This window comes from Rhinolophus hipposideros (assembly GCF_964194185.1).
Source record: "Rhinolophus hipposideros genome assembly, chromosome: 5".
Classification (NCBI taxonomy): Eukaryota; Metazoa; Chordata; class Mammalia; order Chiroptera; family Rhinolophidae; genus Rhinolophus; species Rhinolophus hipposideros.
The window spans coordinates 79592000-79610904 of NC_138051.1; the positions used below are offsets into that span (position 1 = coordinate 79592000).

At 37.5% G+C, this 18905-nt stretch overlaps 1 protein-coding gene across 19 annotated transcripts in view; it reads left to right on the forward strand.

The window, feature by feature from the left end:
• Positions 1–18905, forward strand: part of TTLL5 (tubulin tyrosine ligase like 5) — a 241135-nt gene that overhangs the window by 77380 nt on the left and 144850 nt on the right. For 11 of the 19 annotated variants that reach the window (XR_013993323.1, XM_081048131.1, XM_081048142.1 and 8 more), the window contains 4 exons: positions 2139–2201; positions 6556–6594; positions 13399–13556; positions 14488–14791. Coding sequence is in view for 18 of the 19 variants with exons in the window: in XM_081048131.1 (XP_080904257.1) it covers positions 2139–2201; positions 6556–6594; positions 13399–13556; positions 14488–14791 (564 nt within the window). In the remaining variant the exon portion in view is untranslated. The remainder of the gene's footprint in view (positions 1–2138; positions 2202–6555; positions 6595–13398; positions 13557–14487; positions 14792–18905) is intronic. The other 8 variants (XM_081048143.1, XM_081048144.1, XM_081048136.1 and 5 more) reach the window with 1 other exon arrangement.

Below are 18905 nucleotides of genomic sequence, written 5' to 3' on the forward strand. Positions count from 1 at the left end.
TTTTGGGGTTATTCTTACCTTGATATGGAAAAGAAAACTTTTTTATCATCTGTATATGTGACTAAATGATATGTTATTTATTTTTAATCATGGAGATGTAGTTTACGTGCAATAAAATGTATACATTTTAAGTGTAGTTTGATGATGAGTTTTAACAAATATAAACACCAATTTAACTACTGCTGTCAATCATCACAAGATATAGAACATTTCTATTACCTCCAGAAGTCCTCTCCTGCCCCTTTACAATCAGTTGCCCTCATTACCTCAAGTCTCAGACATCTGCTGATCTGCTGTATGTCACTGTAGTTTTTCTAGAATTTCATATAAATGGAATCATACAGCATGTACTCCTTGGTGTCAGGATTCTTTTGTTTGGTATAATGTTTTTGAGATTTATCCATATTGTGGTGTAAAGTAATAGTTCATCCCTTATTACTGTTATGTACTGTACCATTGTATGAATGTACCACAATTTGTTTATCCATTCACCTGTTGTGGAACATTTGGGTTGTGTCCATTTGGGGGCTATTGTGAAGAAAACTACTATGAACATTCATGTACGAGTCCCTATATGGATACATGATTTTATTTCTCTTGAATAAATACCTAGGAGTGGAATAGGTGGGTCGTATAATAAGAGTTAAAGGGTAGTACCAATTTACATTTCACCAACGTAAAATGTATGAGAGTTCCAGTTGCTCCTCATCCATGCCAACACTTGTTATTGTCAGGCTTTTAATTGTAGGCATTCTTGTAGTAGCATATCTCTGTGGTTTTTACTTGCTTTTGTCTGAATAGTGATACTGAGCATTCATGTGCTATTGGCTATTTGTGTATCTTTTTCCTTTTCATTTTAAATTTATGATTTTTATCTTTTTATTGTGTTGTGAAAGATTCTTGATACAAGTCCTTTCTCAGATATTTATATTGTGAATATTTTCTTCAAGTTCATGGCTAGCTTTTTCACTTTTGTAACAGTGGCTTTTAAAAAGCAGAAGTTCTTTAAATTTTAGCGAAGTCCAATTGACCAGATTTTTACTAATATACATTTATTGAGTATTAACCAAGTGTCTAGCACTTTGCTTGGTGCTTTAGAGTATAAAACAATTATTATATGGGATCCCTGCCCTTTGACAGTTAACAGTATGATTTTGGAGAAATTATTTATGCATATAATAAAAATAGCACAGAATTATGTAACTCTTTCTAATTATAATATACTTGATACACATCATTGTTATTCTCATTTTAATGATAAGGAAAGTAAGGCTGAGTAAAGTAATATGACTTGCCTATGATAACACAGTGGGGCTTGATTCAGGAATTCTGACTCCAGATCCTACTTTTTTCCTGCTGCATCAGGCTGCTTTCCAAGAAGAAAAATGTTACTGTATGAGACAGTATATGACAGGCACTCAGACATACAGCAAAGGCCAGGGTAGTGCAGACAGGGGCACCGCTAGAGACTTGGCGCAGTCGTATCAGGACGGCTTCGTGTTATAGGGCAGACTTGAGCTGCTTCTTGCAGAACAGATTATGGATGGTATCTAGGTGGAGGCAAAAGGATCAGTAGAAGATGTGGTATGAGAGGCTTGTAAGGAGACTTGTCTGGCTATATTGTAGGATTCACGTTGGGGAACTGTGTGGAGAAGGAGGGAATGAATTGAGGGTGTAGATAGCCAACTTTTGGAAGCTTGGAAGAGAAAGTATACCTCTAGTATAGGCGTCAAGGAGCCGTTGAAGGCTCTTGGGGAATAACGTGATTCAAACAATCTTCTGTCCCTGTTTTCATGCCCTTTTTGCATCTCCCGTTCTTAGCTTCATCTGACCTTTTCCCCAGCTATGTATGATTTTTTGGTAGTTATTTGATTTTCTGAATTTAGTATATCACCTTTTAGTAATCCAAGAAACTCTGCTTTTATTTCTTTTTATTTTCTCAATTAAGTTCTCTAGTCTCTTAATTTTCTTGTATTTGCCACTACTCTAGTAGTTTATGATTTTAATTTGTGCAGCCGCCTCCTCCTTTGTCACTTTAGAAGTGGTATATAAGTAACCTGTCACTCCTGTGCTCGATTCATTGTTTTATTTCTTCGGCTCAGCTTAGGAAATAACCAATTTCTGTCTTTGTCTTTCAGCTCCTACCTTGAACACAAGACCTCCATGAATTATATGCTGGCAACACGTCTCTTCCAGGACAGGTAGGGATTTGCTATTCTTATAAATTTGGTAGGACTGGATCACAAAATTAGAGGAGAAAGTATATGCAAAAGAAGGAAAAAAGCTTTATACGAGTCTTCATGTAAAACCTTTGCTAGAAAGGGAGGGCATTGCAGAAAACAGTATAATACCTCATTTTTTTTTAGAATTCATTCACTCTCAGCACTTTGTCAAGTTTTCAGAGGCTAGGAATATTAAACTGTAACTGGGCTGCCTTCATGGAGAATGGGGAAGACCTGTTTACTAACAAATACTCCAAAACAATGGATACACATTTTAAGAAAGGATAAAACTGTATTAAAATTGTAATACTCAATATATACCGATAACAAAAGATGAATACAAGTCATGTAGATACATTTTTTTGGCACCCCTGGTATATTTATTGAGTATTAACCAAATGTCTAGCACTTTGCTTGGTGCTTTGGACTGTAAAACAGTTATTAATGGGATTAAACCATAAAGATCTTCATTCACATTTTAAAGATTTTTTTAATTTTAAAAACTCAAACCATAAAGATCTTTAAGCAATCTTATCAGAGGCCCTGAACTTTATTCTTTTTAAAGGAAGGTCTTTACTCAGTGCATTTTTTTCTTTAGACACAGTTTTAGCAGACACGGTCATCTGTTTTCCAAACTAGAGGAGATTAGAATGATCAGATTAGAAAAGGTGGACGGGAGGTAATTCACAAAATAAATACACTGAGAATTGTAAGAAATGACAACTGATAACCTCGATACAAGGGAAAATAGGGGGAAATGATGGAAAACAGACACTGGAATTCAAATAGCACAGCAGTCAGGAACTGCTTAGTCCCACATACTTTTTTGTTGCCCCTGAGTCATAAGTGCTTTACAATACAGTTCAGTAATTGACTCTGAAAATAAGGTACCTTAGTTATTTAGAGAAACCTGTATTAGTTTCACGGTATGGGTGCTTTATTTGTAGGATTCTTAAAATAGATACCCAGATTTCAGCCATTTCCTGCAATTTCATGATCTATTATCAGGAAATATATGAGATTTGCAATTTCTCTCTGTAAATTTGTAGTTGTGACCATTGATTAATTACATTGTGTAGCTTCTAATGAAAGAAATTTTCAGATTTACTTAGACGATATAGAAGCTCAGTTCTTTATGTGTAATCTGTCTTTTTCTTTCCCTTTACTCTGGAAACTTTTACACGGCTTCTGTATCTTTAGAGTTCATATATTTTACCAAGATGTGTTCTGGTGTGTTACTTTTCATTATTTTGGTTTGCAGTGGATGAGTTCTTTCAGTCTGAAGAGTTAAGTCTTTCAACTACAGGAAGTATCCCCCTCATCCTGTCTTTCCTTTCTTTGTGGAACTTCTGCTAGGTGAATTTTAGATCATTTGCTACATACTCCATATTTCTCTACTTTTTTCTTTTGATCTCATTGTCTCTTAGCCTTAAATTCTGAGAGATTTCTTGAACTTTGTCTCCTAAAACTCAAAATAAATCTAAACTCTAAAAATTTCAGCCATATCTATCTTATTCAAGACCAGCACAGGAGAAGGGTTGTTCAATTTACTTTCTTATTTTGGCAAGAATGATTTTAATATCCAAGAACCCTTTTTGCTTTTTGACTAGTTTTCATAGTTTATGGATATAATATCTTATCACATTTCTTTGATTATTATAATTAGTTTTTATAAAGTTCCTTTCTGGATTTTTCTTGTGTTGTTGCACTATGTTCTGCATTAGTTCTGTTGTTCGTTTCATTCTTTCTAATTTATAGCATTATATTTCATCAAATATTTGGTGATATTTGACTGTCCAGTCCTATTTATAAGTAATGAACTGTTTGCTTCGGATAGGTAGTTTACTCACCGATTGTTTGCTTCAGATAGGTAGTTTTCTCACGGATTGTATCAGTCTGTTTCTGAACTGACATGGACTATGTGCTTGAGGCTAGGTCTTTCCACACTTGAGCTTCCCATGAGAAAGAAGGAAGGCAGAGCAAACAATCTAGGGACCAACACAATAGCCAAAATTAGGAAACATTCTCCCAGGGGTAGCATAACAATAAAACAATTTTGAGATGTAATAATATATATGTGCTTCTTTATTAACACATTCACTAGCAAGACATAGCAGTGGGTCTAAAAACTACCACAATTTCAAAAATATGGTAAGTGTTGCCAATATTTTGAGAAACCTGAAACAACTCTAAAGTAATATGAAAAAAGATGTTATTTCTTTTGGAAACAAAATCACATTAATACTACTGTGCATGGTTTCTACATGTATATGAAGGAAATGCTAAATTTCAGTTAGAGAATTAAATTATTTTGGTGCACTTCCTGAATTCTTTCTTCAGGCCCCAGTTTACACTTCTACTTATAAAGCATTCTAAAAACTTTTATTAAAAAAACCCTGAATTTTCCTGTTTAGCAAAGAAAGGCCCTTATGATCTACTCTTGACTACCTTTTTAGCCTAATCTCCACTGTTCCACACAACTTGTGGCTGATCAGACCATATCTACTTGCTTTTTCAAGGCTCCCTATCCTTATATACTGTCACTTGGAATGACCTTCAACCCATCCCAAAATGTTTCTTCTAGCTATGTCCTGCATGCTCTTACCCAGCCTAGGAGGAGGTTCTCCCAGCCCTTTTTACCCCTCAGTCTGATTTAGAGTCCCATATTGTATTATAATTGCCTGTTTACTAACTCGTCTGTGTACTTTACACATTAGCTTTTAAGAGCGAGTACTTTGTTACTTCATCTTTGTCGATGTCAAGAATCTACCACATAGTACGCACACATACAAAAATATGCATTGAAAAAATTAAAATTGAAAGTGTGTTTATTGCAAGACCTAACATCTTCCAATAAGTCTGATCTCTTCGATCAGAATTGATGTTTTCCTTTTCCAAATTCCATTGTATTATTGTCAGAACGACTTTCAAACTAATTCTCTAATCATTTGTTTTATGGTAATTTTATCTGCCTTTCCTGCACTCTCCCAATCCTCCCTTACTTACCCATCCTGCCCTGGCAAACAGTATCTTACATACTACCTTACAGTATGGCAGTATTTTTAACCCTGCCACACCTGGGGAATCTTGTGAACCATATTTATCCCCTTGCCCCAACTCCCAGACTGAAGTGTTGGTACTAACTAAAAAGCTGCCCAGGAGATGGTAATGTGAAGCCAGGATTGCAAATTCGTGAAGAAAACCATTATCTGATGAAAAAATTAAAATCATTTTCAGGCTTTCTGATGACAGTATCAGGACATTAGCATGAATAGGAGACATTTCTATACATAGAAAATCTTGACATTGATTGCATCTGTCTCTTTTAAAACCCCCAATACCAAAGGTTACATGTACTCCAATTCCATTTTTGTAACATTTTTGAAATGATGAAATTTTAGAATGGAGAACAGAGTAAAGGGAGCCAGGGGTTAGGTAAAAGGCATGTGGTTATTATAAAAGGACAACGCAGGGGAGCAACCTTCTGGTGCTGGAACTGTTCAGTATCTTGTTTGTAGTGGTGGATACATGCACTTACACAGTGATACAATTGTACCGAACTAAATATACACGGTCACAAATGAGTACAAGTGAAACTGGGGAAATGCAAAGAAAACAAAAGAGTGTGAAGTGACAGGAAATTGTATGAGGAGAGAATGTTTTAAAAGAAAAACAAAAGCCAATTTAAATTTAAACATGAATGGCACTCACTGCCTGTGGCCAGAGCCTAACTCTAGTTTATATAGACAATGGAGAGCATCACTTGTGGAAATTCTGTTTCTCATGAGCAGCCTTTTTGAACCGCATGAGACTTGAGATTGGTTTCTTCTCCTAACACAGTTCAGTGACAGCATAAAGAGCGCTGGAGTGTGAGACCTGGGCCCTGGGTTCAAATTGAAACCCAGTCAGCTCCCACCTTGGGCATGTCATAAAATAGTCTTATCCTGCTTCTTTTTGTAGATGAGGCTAATAAAAACCTTCTTCACATGCTTGCTGTGAAGAATCAGTGTGATTTGACGTGTGACTAGATATGTAAATGCAAGTCATTGTTAATGCTTTTAATTTCGAATTCATTCATCCTATCCCTTTTGTTTTTTATTGATCCTCCCTTAAGCTTACACTGAGCATATTTTCAGTTTATCTCTCTGCTTCTCCCCCAAGATAGCTTCCCTGGCATAATTCCACATTGAATCTCTGCAATACAAATTTTAGGGGGGTGGGGAGAGAGAGAGAGAAAGAGAGAAGAAGAGAGAACGCACACACGTGTGCAAGAGAACTCAGGAGCGAATGTCTACATAGGACTCTAATCCACTTATCCTTTCTACTTCTGTAGGGGAAACCCAAGAAGAAGCTTATTGACAGGAAGAACACGGTAACTGATTTTTAAAAGTTGAGAAATTCTTTCAGTGTACATGTGTGACCATGCATGGACTAAGCATGGTACTGTATATAATCGTTTTCGGTTTGGTTCAGCTTGAATAGTACCATAAAAATGTTTTCTACTGAAACGCTATTCTGTGGAAACTTTTTACAAACTAAGTTTGGGATTTACTTTTTTATAACTATAGGTGTATCATTTCAACTGATAATAATAGTATTCCTGTTTGGCTACGTGAGAGAGACCAAAGTATTAATAAGATTTCAAGACTACTCTCATGTTAGATTCAATTCAAATAAGAAGTTGTGTTTTGGCCTTGACATTCCTGGGGCACACAGCTCTGCACCTCACGGGACTGAGCAAAACTGCTTCCAGTTTGCCACGGAAGTAAAAGTGTGTAGAATACCGTGTTTTCTCGAAAATAAGACTAGGTCTTATATTAATTTTTGCTCCAAAAGACGCATTGGGGCTTACGTTCAGGGGATGTCATCCTGAAAAATCATGCTAGGGGTTATTTTTCAGTTAGGTCTTATTTTCGGGGAAACACGGTACCTGTGGCTCTTCATTTTGACAGAGGAGAGAAAGGTTTTAGAGGAAGGGTTGGGATGGCCTTGCCCAATGGAAGACTCCAACCACAACAGAAACTCTTAACTCCAAACACACACCCTCTGGTTTGGGACATTACGTACATCCCCTTTGTATCTCTTTAAAAAGAAAAATGACAACAAGAAAGACAAGTCCTATATTTACTTTTTGTTTTACGTTTAAGAATGAAGATAAACTTGATTTCTCATCCAAATCTTTTGAAGCTTAAACCTAATTTTTCTTTAAAGAAGAAAATCATTTTGCTTGCTATTTAATTGAGGAAAAACTGAGAAATCAAGGTTGTAGCTTGTTTCCAAATAAAGTTATACTTAGCTTATAAATTTTCTCCAGTTTTTAGTCAAGGATATGCTTGTTAGAGTGTATACTATCAATTTGGAAATATTAAAAAAAAGGATAAACTCTTAAGCAGTAAGAATATTTAAAGATCATTGAGTTCTGTCCTTTTTTTCACTTTTTTGTCACTCATTTTATATTACCGTCAGTAAGGAGGATTTTTTTTTTGGTGGTATAGAGGTATAAGCAAAGGAAAGGTGGCATATGACAGATCATATGCTGGAACATGAAACAAGTCTTAATACATTTAAAAAGATTAAAATCATACAGAGTATGTTCCTTACCCACAATGGAATTAGAAATCACTAACAATAGAAACTCTCCAAATATTTAGGAATTAAAACATTTCTAAATAATCCATGGGTCAAGGAAGAAATCTTAGAGGAAATTAAAAAATATTTTGAACTGAATGATAATAAAAATATACATTAAAATGTGTGATATGGGAGTTTTTCGGGAGAAATTTATAGTTTTATTTTATTTTATTTTATTTTTTTATTATTTTTAAAAGATTTTATTGGGGAAGGGGAACAGGACTTTATTGGGGAAGAACAGTGTGTACTTCCAGGACTTTTTTTCCAAGTCAAGTTGTTGTCTTTTCGATCTTAGTTGTGGAGGGTGCTGTTCAGCTTCAAGTTGTTGTCCTTTCGTCATAGCTGCTCAGCTCCAAGTCCAGTTGCCGTTAGTAGTTGCAGGGGGTGCAGCCCACCATCCCTTGTGGGAGTCGAACTGCCGGCAACCTTGTGGTTGAGAGGAAGCGCTCCAACCAACTGAGCCATCTGAGAGCTCAGCTCAAGGTGTTGTGTTCAATCTTAGTTGCAGGGTGTGGAGCCCACCATCCCTTGCGGGACTCGAGGAGTTGAACCGGTAACCTTGTGGTTGAGAGCCCACTGGCTCATGTGGGAATCGAACCGACAGCCTTAGGAGTTAGGAGCATGGAGCTCCAACTGCCTGAGCCACCAGGCTGGCCCGAAATTTATAGTTTTAAATGTTTATATTAGAAAAAAACAGACTAAATTGCTGATCTAATATCCATTTTATGAAACTAGAAAAAGAAAGGTAACCCAAAGTAAGTAGAAGAAAAGAAATATTAAAGTGCAGAAGTCAATTAAATAAAAGACAAATAATAAAGAAAATTAATAAAATCCAAAATTGTTCATTGATAAGATAGCAGAATTGATAAACTCTTAGGTAGACTGATCCGGAAAAAACAGAGAAGACTAATTACCAATATGAGATAGAAAAAAGGAGATAGCACTATAGATCCTACATATTTAAAAAAGATGTTAAGGGAACCTTATTCCATTGCTTTGACAATTTAGATGAAATGTTCGAATTCCTTGTGGTGAAGGAACACAACAAAACTGACACAAACTGAAATAGAAATTATGAATAGTCATATACCTATTCAGAATATTGAATTTGTAATCAAAAACCTTCCTACAAAGAAAACTCCCTGCCCAGTAGTTTCACTAGTGAGCTCCTATCAAGCTTTTGAGGAAGAAAAGTACCAGTCATATAGAAACTCTAAAAAAATCTAGGAAGAGACATTTCCCAATTTATTTTATGATGCCAGCATAACTATGACACCAAAACCCGACAAAGACGTTAAAAACAAAATTACAGGCTACTGTCTTTATGAATATAGACTCAAAATTTCTAATAAGAATATTAACAAATAGAACCCACCAATATATAAAAAGGATAATACATATGACTGAAGTGAGATTTTTCCCCCCCTAGTAATGCAAGGTTGGTTTGACGTTTGAAAATTAGTCAGTGTAATTCACCATATTAAATAAAGGAAAAAAGCCAGATGATCATTTTATTAGATGCAATAAAAAGCATCTGATGAAATTTAACACGTTTATGAGAAAAACTCTTAGCAAATCAGGAATAGAAGGGAACTTCTTCAGTCTGATAAAGGCCTTCTGTGAAAAACCTATTTCTGAGATCGTACTGAATGGTGAAATACTGTGAAGGCTTCGCTCCTCTGATTAGTAGTAAGGCAAGATGTCTGCTGTCATCACTTGTACTCCTTTTGTACTGGAGGTCCTAAGCAGTACAACAAAGTGGGGGTGGGGGGAATAAAAGGCATACAGATTGGAAAGGAAGAAGTTGCATGTCTTTATTCTTGGATGACATGTTCAGGTTAGTAGAAAATCCCAAGGTATCTACAGAATACAAAAACATATAAGTGCACTTAGTAAGATCTTGGGATACACGGTCAATATACTAAAAAAAAATTTTTAAAATTTACTATGCCAGCAGTAAATAATTGGAATGTGAAATTTAAAATTCTATTTATAAAATGCCATTTGAAAATATGAAATTTTAGGGATAAATTTAACAAAATATATTCAATACTACACAGTAAAAGCTACTAAATATTACTGAAAGAGATTAAAGAAGATCTAAGTAAATAGAGAGAAATGCCATGTTCATGGATTAGAAGACGTAATATTGTAAATACCCATTCTCTCCAAATTGATCTAAAAATCCAGTACAATCCCAATTGTTATTCTGGTAGATTTTTTGTAGAAATTGACGAACTGTTTTTTCTTTTTATTTATTTATATGGAAATGCAAAGCACTTAGAATATCCAAAGTAATCTTGGGAAAAACTTAGAATACTTGACTTAAAGAAATACTCTAAGGCTGTAGTAATCAAAACTGTGGCAGATAGATCAGTGGAACAGAAAAAAGAGCCCAGAAATAGATCCATACATATATGGCCATTTGACTTGAAACAAAACGCTTAAAGTATTCCAGTAGGAGAAAGGTTTTTAACAAATGGGGCCAGAACTGGCTAGCTATCATATTTTTAAAAATGAACGTTAACCTCTGTCTCCCACAAAAAATGGGAGGTGATTTATAGATAGAAACATAAAAGCTGTTACTATAAAACTTCTTGAGGAAAATATGTGACTTTGGGCTTGGCCAAAGTTTTTTGACAGGAAAGCAATAAACCAAAAGGAAAAAATGATAAGCTAGATTTCCTCAAAATTAAAAACTGTTATCATAAGATACTGTTAAGAAAGTGATCAGGCAAGCCACCAAAAGGAAGATACGCAAATAGCCAATATGCTCATGAAAATGTGCTTTACATTAGTTACCAGAGAATTGCAAATTAAAATCATGAGATACCACTAAACGTCCAGCAGAATGGTTAAAATTGGTCCAATCATCACATTGTACACTTCAAATATCTTATAGTTTTATTGTCAATTATACGTCCATAAAACTGGGGGGAAATGATTGACAGCATCAAAGGTGAGGGTGTGAATCTAATGGAACTCAGATAAACTGTCATTGGCAGCATAAACTGGTACAATCACTTTAGAAAAAGTCTGGCAATTGTCTAGAAAATTTCACTTTGAGATCTTTACCCAGTAAAAATGAAAAATATAACTACAGAATGACTTGTACAGAAATGTTTATAGCAGCTTGATTCATTGTATTCCCAAACTGGAACAGCCTAGGTGTCCAACACCAGGTGAGTAGGTGAACTGGGGATTATCCATGCAATGGACTAATCCTCAGCAATAAAAATGGATCAGTACTGATACACTCGACATGGAGGAGTCTCCAAAACATGCTGAATGAAAGGACACTTGCACAGAAGAGTTCATACCGTATGATTCCATTTTTATGAAGTCCTACAACAGGCAAACCTAACGTGTGATGAAAACATTCAGAATAGTGGTTTCCTTTGGGAGTGTGAGAGATGGCTTGACCGGCAAGGGGTATGAGAACTTTCTGAGGGGACTTGAATATTAGAGATTGGTTTATGTACCTCCAGGCATTTGTCAAAACTCATCAAATGGAAATTTAGTATTTGGGTATTTCACTGTATGTAATTTTTAGCTCACACCCCCAACCCCAAAACCACGCCCAAACCCAAAATAAACATTGAACTCCAGATACTAATGATATGCGAGGTGAAGTGTTTAGGAGCAAAGTGCACTGATGTTTGTGTGCAACTTTGGAATGCTTTAAAAATTAGATGGGTCAATGGATGGGTAGAAGAATGGAAGATTGGATATATATGATGAATCAAATATAGTAAAATATTAATTGTAGAAACTAGGCAGTAGGTAAATGGATGTTCACTATACAATGTAAACTTTTTGATTTGTTTAAATATTTTCATAATAAAATGTTGGCAAAGTAAAATGAAATCGATGTAGCTAGAAGGTATTAGAAATTATTTGTAGGAAATTCAATTGTTTATTAATTTGAAAATGCTTATGGTATGTCAGCTGTATGCTGGGCAGTCTTGTAAGCATCAGTGATCAACAAGACAAGCATGTTCCTTGCCCTCATATAAATCTGTTTATCAGATTCACGCTTTTCCCAGCATTCCTACCTCCATCCCTTGTACTATTATAGTTAGGATTTATGTCTATTCAGGGTTTCTTAGAAGCTCATAGTTGTTATTTTAAAAGTATCAGATTTATTTTTTCTCTTTATTATTTAATTATCTAAACATTGATTTTCACAACTGTGTGTGTGTGTGTGTGTGAAAGTGACAGAAAGAGAGAGAGGGAGAGGGAGAGGGAGGGAGAGAGAGAGAAGGTGGAGCAATATTCAGTTGTTGGGACTTCATAAGCTGAGTTTGAACTATTTTTAAAGTTCATTATTTTGCTTGCTGTTTCTGCCCCTGGCGTCAGGACCCTCCCTGTTATTGGCTCATCTTCCTGTTCTAGAGAGAAGGCCTCGAAAAGATTTACTTTCCAGTCCATCTACCCAGAAATCCCTGAGTCCTAAATAGACCAAAAGACACAGCCTTTCCATCAAACTCTGACTGAAAGGAATGAGGATGATTCCTTGACCTCAAATGGGATATGCTTTATGTTCTAGAGAGTTCAGGAGAGTTCAAAGCAAACCAGTTACAACTTGAGTTCTGAGTATACAGAGTTGGCGGCGTGCTTTCAGACACTAACGTTTGTACTTGTTTTCTGACTCAATGACCAAGAACCTTCTCTCTCTTTGGTGACCTGGTTATCTCTGCTGCCCTGTACTTTTCTGGGTCCTTGTCTGGATTGGGCCTGATACCTGTCACTTCCCTAATTTGTGATTTATCTTACTTCAATGCCTAACTCAGCTGCTGCCATCCCTTTTCCCCATCCCATTTCCCATGCATGACCTGATTAAATTTGGCCTTGTCTGTGCCTCTGACTCTGACTCTTGACCTGTACTCAACACCTAAAGCTCTCTGTGCCTCTCCACACCTACTCCTCTAACTAAGTAGGCTCTAAGGGAAGAGTTCCTCATGTTGGCATGCTTGATACTCGGTGCATCCCAAAGTCTTGGTAACTTTTCACTAAAACACTTCCCCTGTGATTCTCAGTCAGCTCTGTGCTGCCGTATTCACAGATTATCATCAGGTCCTCCCCTCATCTCAACCTCTGCTAAGTGTATTTATTAAATACTGTATACATTCAAAAACTATTTGTATAATTCTAAGTTATAATGAATAGCAAAAAGTAAACACCTCTAGCCACCCCCCAGCCTGATAGTTAAAATATCACCAGTATCTCCCATTCTCAAGGTATAAGGTATAAGGTATAAGCATTGTATGATCTCTTTATTAAATAGTTAGACAGTATTACTTGAATATTTAAAAATACTTAAACATTGTCTTCAGATGTATTTTTGTTCAGAACATTTAACAAATTCAGACAGGCCATTAGTGAAGTTTTAATGTATAATAGATTCCAATATTCTCATTTATCTGTCAAACCTTTTAGAATTCACTAGAGTTACCATGCTCATTCTGTCATCATTACAGATTTCTGTCAAGCTTAGTCTTGGAATAAAGAAGAGAACTTTCTGAAGGTTGTGTTTTTCCCATAGAATAACTACTGATGGAGTACCAGAATTGAAGATAGAGAGTGTGAATTCAAAAGCCAAGCTGCATGCTGCTCTTTATGAGAGGAAGCTCCTGTCTTTGGAGGTGCGCAAACGCAGACGACGGAATGGCAGATTGAGGGCAGTGAGGCCAAAATACCCAGGTATGCGCCGGTGAGCTTTCACCAAAGTCCATTATCTGGGTCCTGCCAGACTGACTTCATAAGTCAGGACCCATTATCTGGGTCCTGCTTAATTAACACTCAATGAATCAGAACCTTCCTGATCATATATACTTAATTTTTTTGTATAGCCTTTTTTCTCTGAAACTGAATTTCAAAAGGATTGTAAGTTTTTAAACCTTCCATCCTATAATATTTGTATTGAAGATTATCCGAAGCACGTACATTTTGGCTCTCGCTCTTATTTCAGCATTATATAATACCTGATACTTTACAAATCATATTAGCTTAAGTTTAATAGACTCCTGAGCATTATGGTTCAGGTTTTTTGTGATTAGGTATTAAGTCCAGTTTATCCTTTGACACAGCCGAATGGTGTAAACATTTTAAACATACACAGAGAAAGGAATTTCTTTCTCTACCAGGTTCTCCCATATCTGTTTGTCACTGGCTGACTTCTCTCCGTCCTTCTCTCATTTGTTGAGCGCCTGTATCAGGCACGTTAGTCACTGGGGTTCATTGGTGAATAAAACAGATATGATCCTTGTTCTCACAGACTTTCCAAGGCAGTGAAGGGGAAGGTAATGAAAAAAAAATAGGCTAGAAAGATATTCCCCTGCTCTCTGTACCCCTATGAAAGGTGCCCTTCTGAAAACCTCTAACACTGTCGCAATTACTAAGATGTTTTTTGCCTTAAGTTGTGAGAGAGCCATTGGTGTTATGATGAGAAACATTAATTGTAATGAAGATAATTACTAGGTTTTTAGACTATATAAGATTGGAGAGTGACATGTTTTGCTGTTAATTTCATATGTTATTTGTGGTCTGATTTGGATATGGGTTTTTATGAGGTATTGGGAGAGAGGAAAATTTAATCCTTTTTTCAGCAACATTAGTGATTCTTCGCATTTAGTGATCACCCAACCAGCTGAAGTGCATGTTAAAGCTGAGACAGTGAGTGAGGAGGAGGAAGACGTCGCGTTAGACAATGAAGAAGAACAGGAAGCTTCCCAGGAGGAGTTTGCAGGGCCCCTTGGAGAAAATCAAGCCAAATACACACCCTCCTTGACCGTTATGGTAGAAAATTCACCCAAAGAAAATGCCGTGAAAGTTTCTGAATGGACTAATAAAGGTGAACAGTGCTGTAGAATCGAGACTCAGGAGCCCGAGCCTAAATTTAACCTGATGCAGATTCTGCAGGATCATGGCGATCTCAGGTACGTACCTTCTGTAATTACATTAGTACAGTGGTAACGGCTGACTTGCACTGTGTACCAGGTGCTGCGCTGGTGGCTTTACAGTCATTTCTCGTTTCTTATTCACGGCAGTCCTGTGAGGTCATTACTGTGATTTGACACTGTTATTATTACTAAGGAAACCGAGCCTAGAGGGGCAGAGCTGTGATACAAACCCAGGTCTCATCGGCTGAATAAATAAGTGTGGGTTCACTTAAAGAGCGGGGGCTATGGCCCCAATATGGGCAGAGTCCTCTTAGGACACAGTAAAAGGAATGTTTGGTCTTGCTTGGGAAGGCTAGAGAGACATGAGCAAGGAGGCAGTATTTGCACCAGGCTTTGACTGATGAGTAGGATTTCAGGAGGTCTGGGAGGTGACAACTAAGTGTGGGAGTGCTCGTAGAGGAGACAGAGATACAGGGGTGTGATGGTACAGTGTTCATTCAGTCCCTCAACAGATATGTATTGAGTACTTGCTCTGTGCTGACAGTTGTACTAGGCTGTATAGTATGGAGAACAAAACAGACAGGCTAGGGGAAGACTGACAGTAAACGAAGAAGCAAGGTAATTTCAGGTAGTAAGAAGTTGCTATGAAGACAGTAAAACAGGGTGTAGTGTTAGAGTGTAATTGGGCAGAGATTTCTTTAGATTGTGGTATTTGGGCACAAGGAGGTAGGTAACCCTTGAGGTGAGTCCTGACTGATGAGAAGGAGGTAAGTCATGTGAATATCGGGGGCAGAATATTCCAGGGAGAACAGCAAGTATAAAGGCCCTGAAATTGGAATGAGCTTGGTGAGAGTGAAAAACACAGGTTAATGGAGTGGTGTTATAGGAGAGAAGGGGGTGGTAAGAAAAGAGACTAAAAACTGTATGTCATTCCATCATAAAGGGCTTTAAGAGGAGCCTGGACTTTATTTTTTAGATGGTTAATTTTTAATTTTTTAAAAAATTTATATCAGGGAACAGTGTGTTTCTCCAGGGCCTATCAGCTCCAAGTCATTGTCCTTCAATCTAGTTGTGGAGGGCACAGCTCAGCTCCAAGTCCAGTGGTGTTTTCAATCTTTAGTTGCAGGGGGCACAGCCCACCATCCCATGCGGGAATTGAACCAGCAACCTTGTTGAGAGCTCGCCCTCTAACCAACTGAGCCATCAGGTCACCCCTAGATGGATAATTTTTAAGCAGATGAATGGAAAGGTCAGATCTTGATTTAGAAAGTAAATTCTGATTTCATTGTGGGACAGTGATTGCTAAGCGTAGAACTGGTGAGTTAGGGGCTGTTACAGTCGTCCCAAGCCAGGAAAGTGAAAGCCTTGACCAGAGCAGTGGTTATAGGAATGCAGAGAAGGGGCTGCACTTAATGAAATTTGCAAATTAAAATTGACAGGGCTTGGTTTCTAGAGAGGCAAAAACTCCAAAGAGAATAACTTTTCCAAATCTGGCAACTTGTGGGTGCCATAAGTCAACAATATAAGGAGCGTAGGAGTTGGCTTCATGATAGAAATAATGTGTTGCATTTGGGACACAGTGAGGCCCAGGCGGAAATGCCCTGGGATGAAGATGTCCAGGAGATACATGAACACAGAGCTTTGAAGGTGAGAGTTGAACAGGATTGTATAGTTGATAGTTTAAAACTTCAGAACGGATGAGCTTGTCCAATTCAGTTTAGTTCAGCAAGCATAGTCAAGGGGAAAAGGAAGAGAATTGAGATCTGGGGAAAACCATGTTTAATAGTAAAGAGACAACAAATAGCAGACAGATTGGCATAAAACTGAGGGAGCAGTGTGGTGAAAGCTACAAGAGTTTCAAGCTGTAGCGGGCCTCAGACCGCCCCCGTTAGGATGAGTTTTTATCTAGAGCAGACATACTGGGTAGAAGAGAACTTGTGAGTTAAGGAAATAGGAAAGGACCAACATTTTCAGAAGATTTGGCAATAAAAGGAAGGTGAGAATGCATCACAGAGAGAGAGCAAGCCAAGAGAACGGATTTTTTTTTTTTTTTTTAAAGATAGGGATTCTGTAGTTTGTTTATAGACTAGGGGACGGAGTTGATGGGAAGAGGATTAGAGATGCAGAGATGGATATATTGATAGAGAAGGGTCCTAAAGGAAGGTGGAAAGAGGCCATTGGAGGGCTCTCTCTTCCTGTAAGTCAGAAAGAAAGCACAATGGGGTGAATGCAGTGGTTAAAGGGGAAGGAAGTATAGGTATTTTTGAACGACGACCTTTATTTTCTAAGTTAGAAGTCATTTCTTACACTGCAAGAGTGGAGGGTGATACTGGGGATGGGGGCCATGGGGGTTTGATAGAGTTAAGGTTTGGACGGTGTCATGGAGAATGAGAATAATTCCGTTCGTGGAGAGGATCCTGAGCTTGGTCAGGAGACCAGTGCCGTGGCTTTTTGGTGCTTACCAAGTGGCTGTGTGATCAGGGCCCAGTCAGAGAACTTTTCTACGCCTCAGTTTCCTTTTCTACTAGGCCAAGGAACGGGTTAGACAAGTGTTTTTCAAATTGTGCTTTCTGGAGGGCAAAAAAGATTCCACTGAATTGAAATAGAACATTTGAAAACCACTGGACTATATTCTAAGGTCTTTTCCAGCAATAACATTCTACTTAGCTGTTGTAGAAAGAAATTATTTCTTCATAAATCTTATGGATATCACTTTCAGTGAGTAAACTGTTGTAATTGCAGGGTGTGTTAATATGAATCAGTGGTTTTCAGACTATTTCCTGAAGTTGCCCATCATTCTGTGGGGCATCTCCGTATGGACGGGAGCAGGGTCCAGGGCAAGGTTTCAAGACTCCAGGCCCCAGCCCCCTAGTTGTATATTAAGTATGCTAAGGATTCACATAGGCTTTTATTTTTTAAAAAGTGGCTTTTATTTTTTTTAAAGTGAGTTTCTTTGGTGTAAATCATTGTGGTTTTCATTCTTTCATCTGGTTTTCTTTTTTTTTTGGGGGGGGGGTTGGTTGGGTGGTTTCACATGACAGCTGACCGATGTGTCCACTACCTTAGGGACAAACTCAGGATGAACATCCCAGAGATCTCTTTAACAAGGGTAGAAAACTCAGTACCTGTTCTTTTGATCTGCAGCAGTGATTTGCAACAAAATGATTGAAATCTCAACTTCCAAGCAATAATTCCCTGTCCAAAGACCTTTATGTTTTACTATTAAAGGATTAATCAGTAAAATTGGGCATTCTGCTACATTTGGAGGTGTCTGACACATGCCATTTCTATCTCATTAGATTGCAAGTGAATTTGTTGACCAAAATTGAGAATCTTTTGCATTTATTTTGACTTTAAATTAACTTGTTGTGGAGGTAAAGCTTATGGGAATGGTTGAAGGGAAAGTGGGATATGGTTTCCAGGTGAACAAAAATATAATTGCTATCTTTGTTGAGAGACATTTGAAACTACAGATTTATTCTTTCGAAATCATACTGTACTCCCATAAACTATCTATTAATAACAAAGATGTAGCCTTACTTATATTTCATGCTCTGAAGATCTCGTACGTATTCAACTTTCAAAAGCAAAATCTCCCCAACCTGACTCCCCTCCTATCCAGTTCCTCCAACACACACATTGAAGCTAGACCCTCTTGGGACTTCCAGTTTACTCTGGATGAGTCCTTCATCCTAACCTTGGAGGAACAGTGAGTAGAAAGCATTCAGTGATTGCATGTGTGAGGATTGTAAACAAAGTTTGTGTTGGGCCCTAATCTTCGCTGATGTCATTTTGGCTAGAGCGTCAGAAGGCTGATCAGCTGAAGTAACCAAAATCTCTCCCGAAAGAAAACAGACCTGCTACAATAGCCCCTGAGGTGAAAGGCATCATTGTCTCTCTGGTACTTCTGTCTTTCACACCATAGCTTATCCGATTTCCTTGTTTCTGACCTAGAACACCAGTCAGAAATCAGCTGGCTTCTAAAGTGGTGGCGCTGGGGTGCTTTGTATCATATGTGAAGATTTCTTTCTGCCACTAAACATCTGGGCTTGTCCTAGCCTGTCTATGCCAAACTCTGTTGGACCTCACTCGTTTGCTCTGGGCTCCAGCCACTCCCGTCTTGTAGTTGAGAAAAGCATGACCTTAAAAT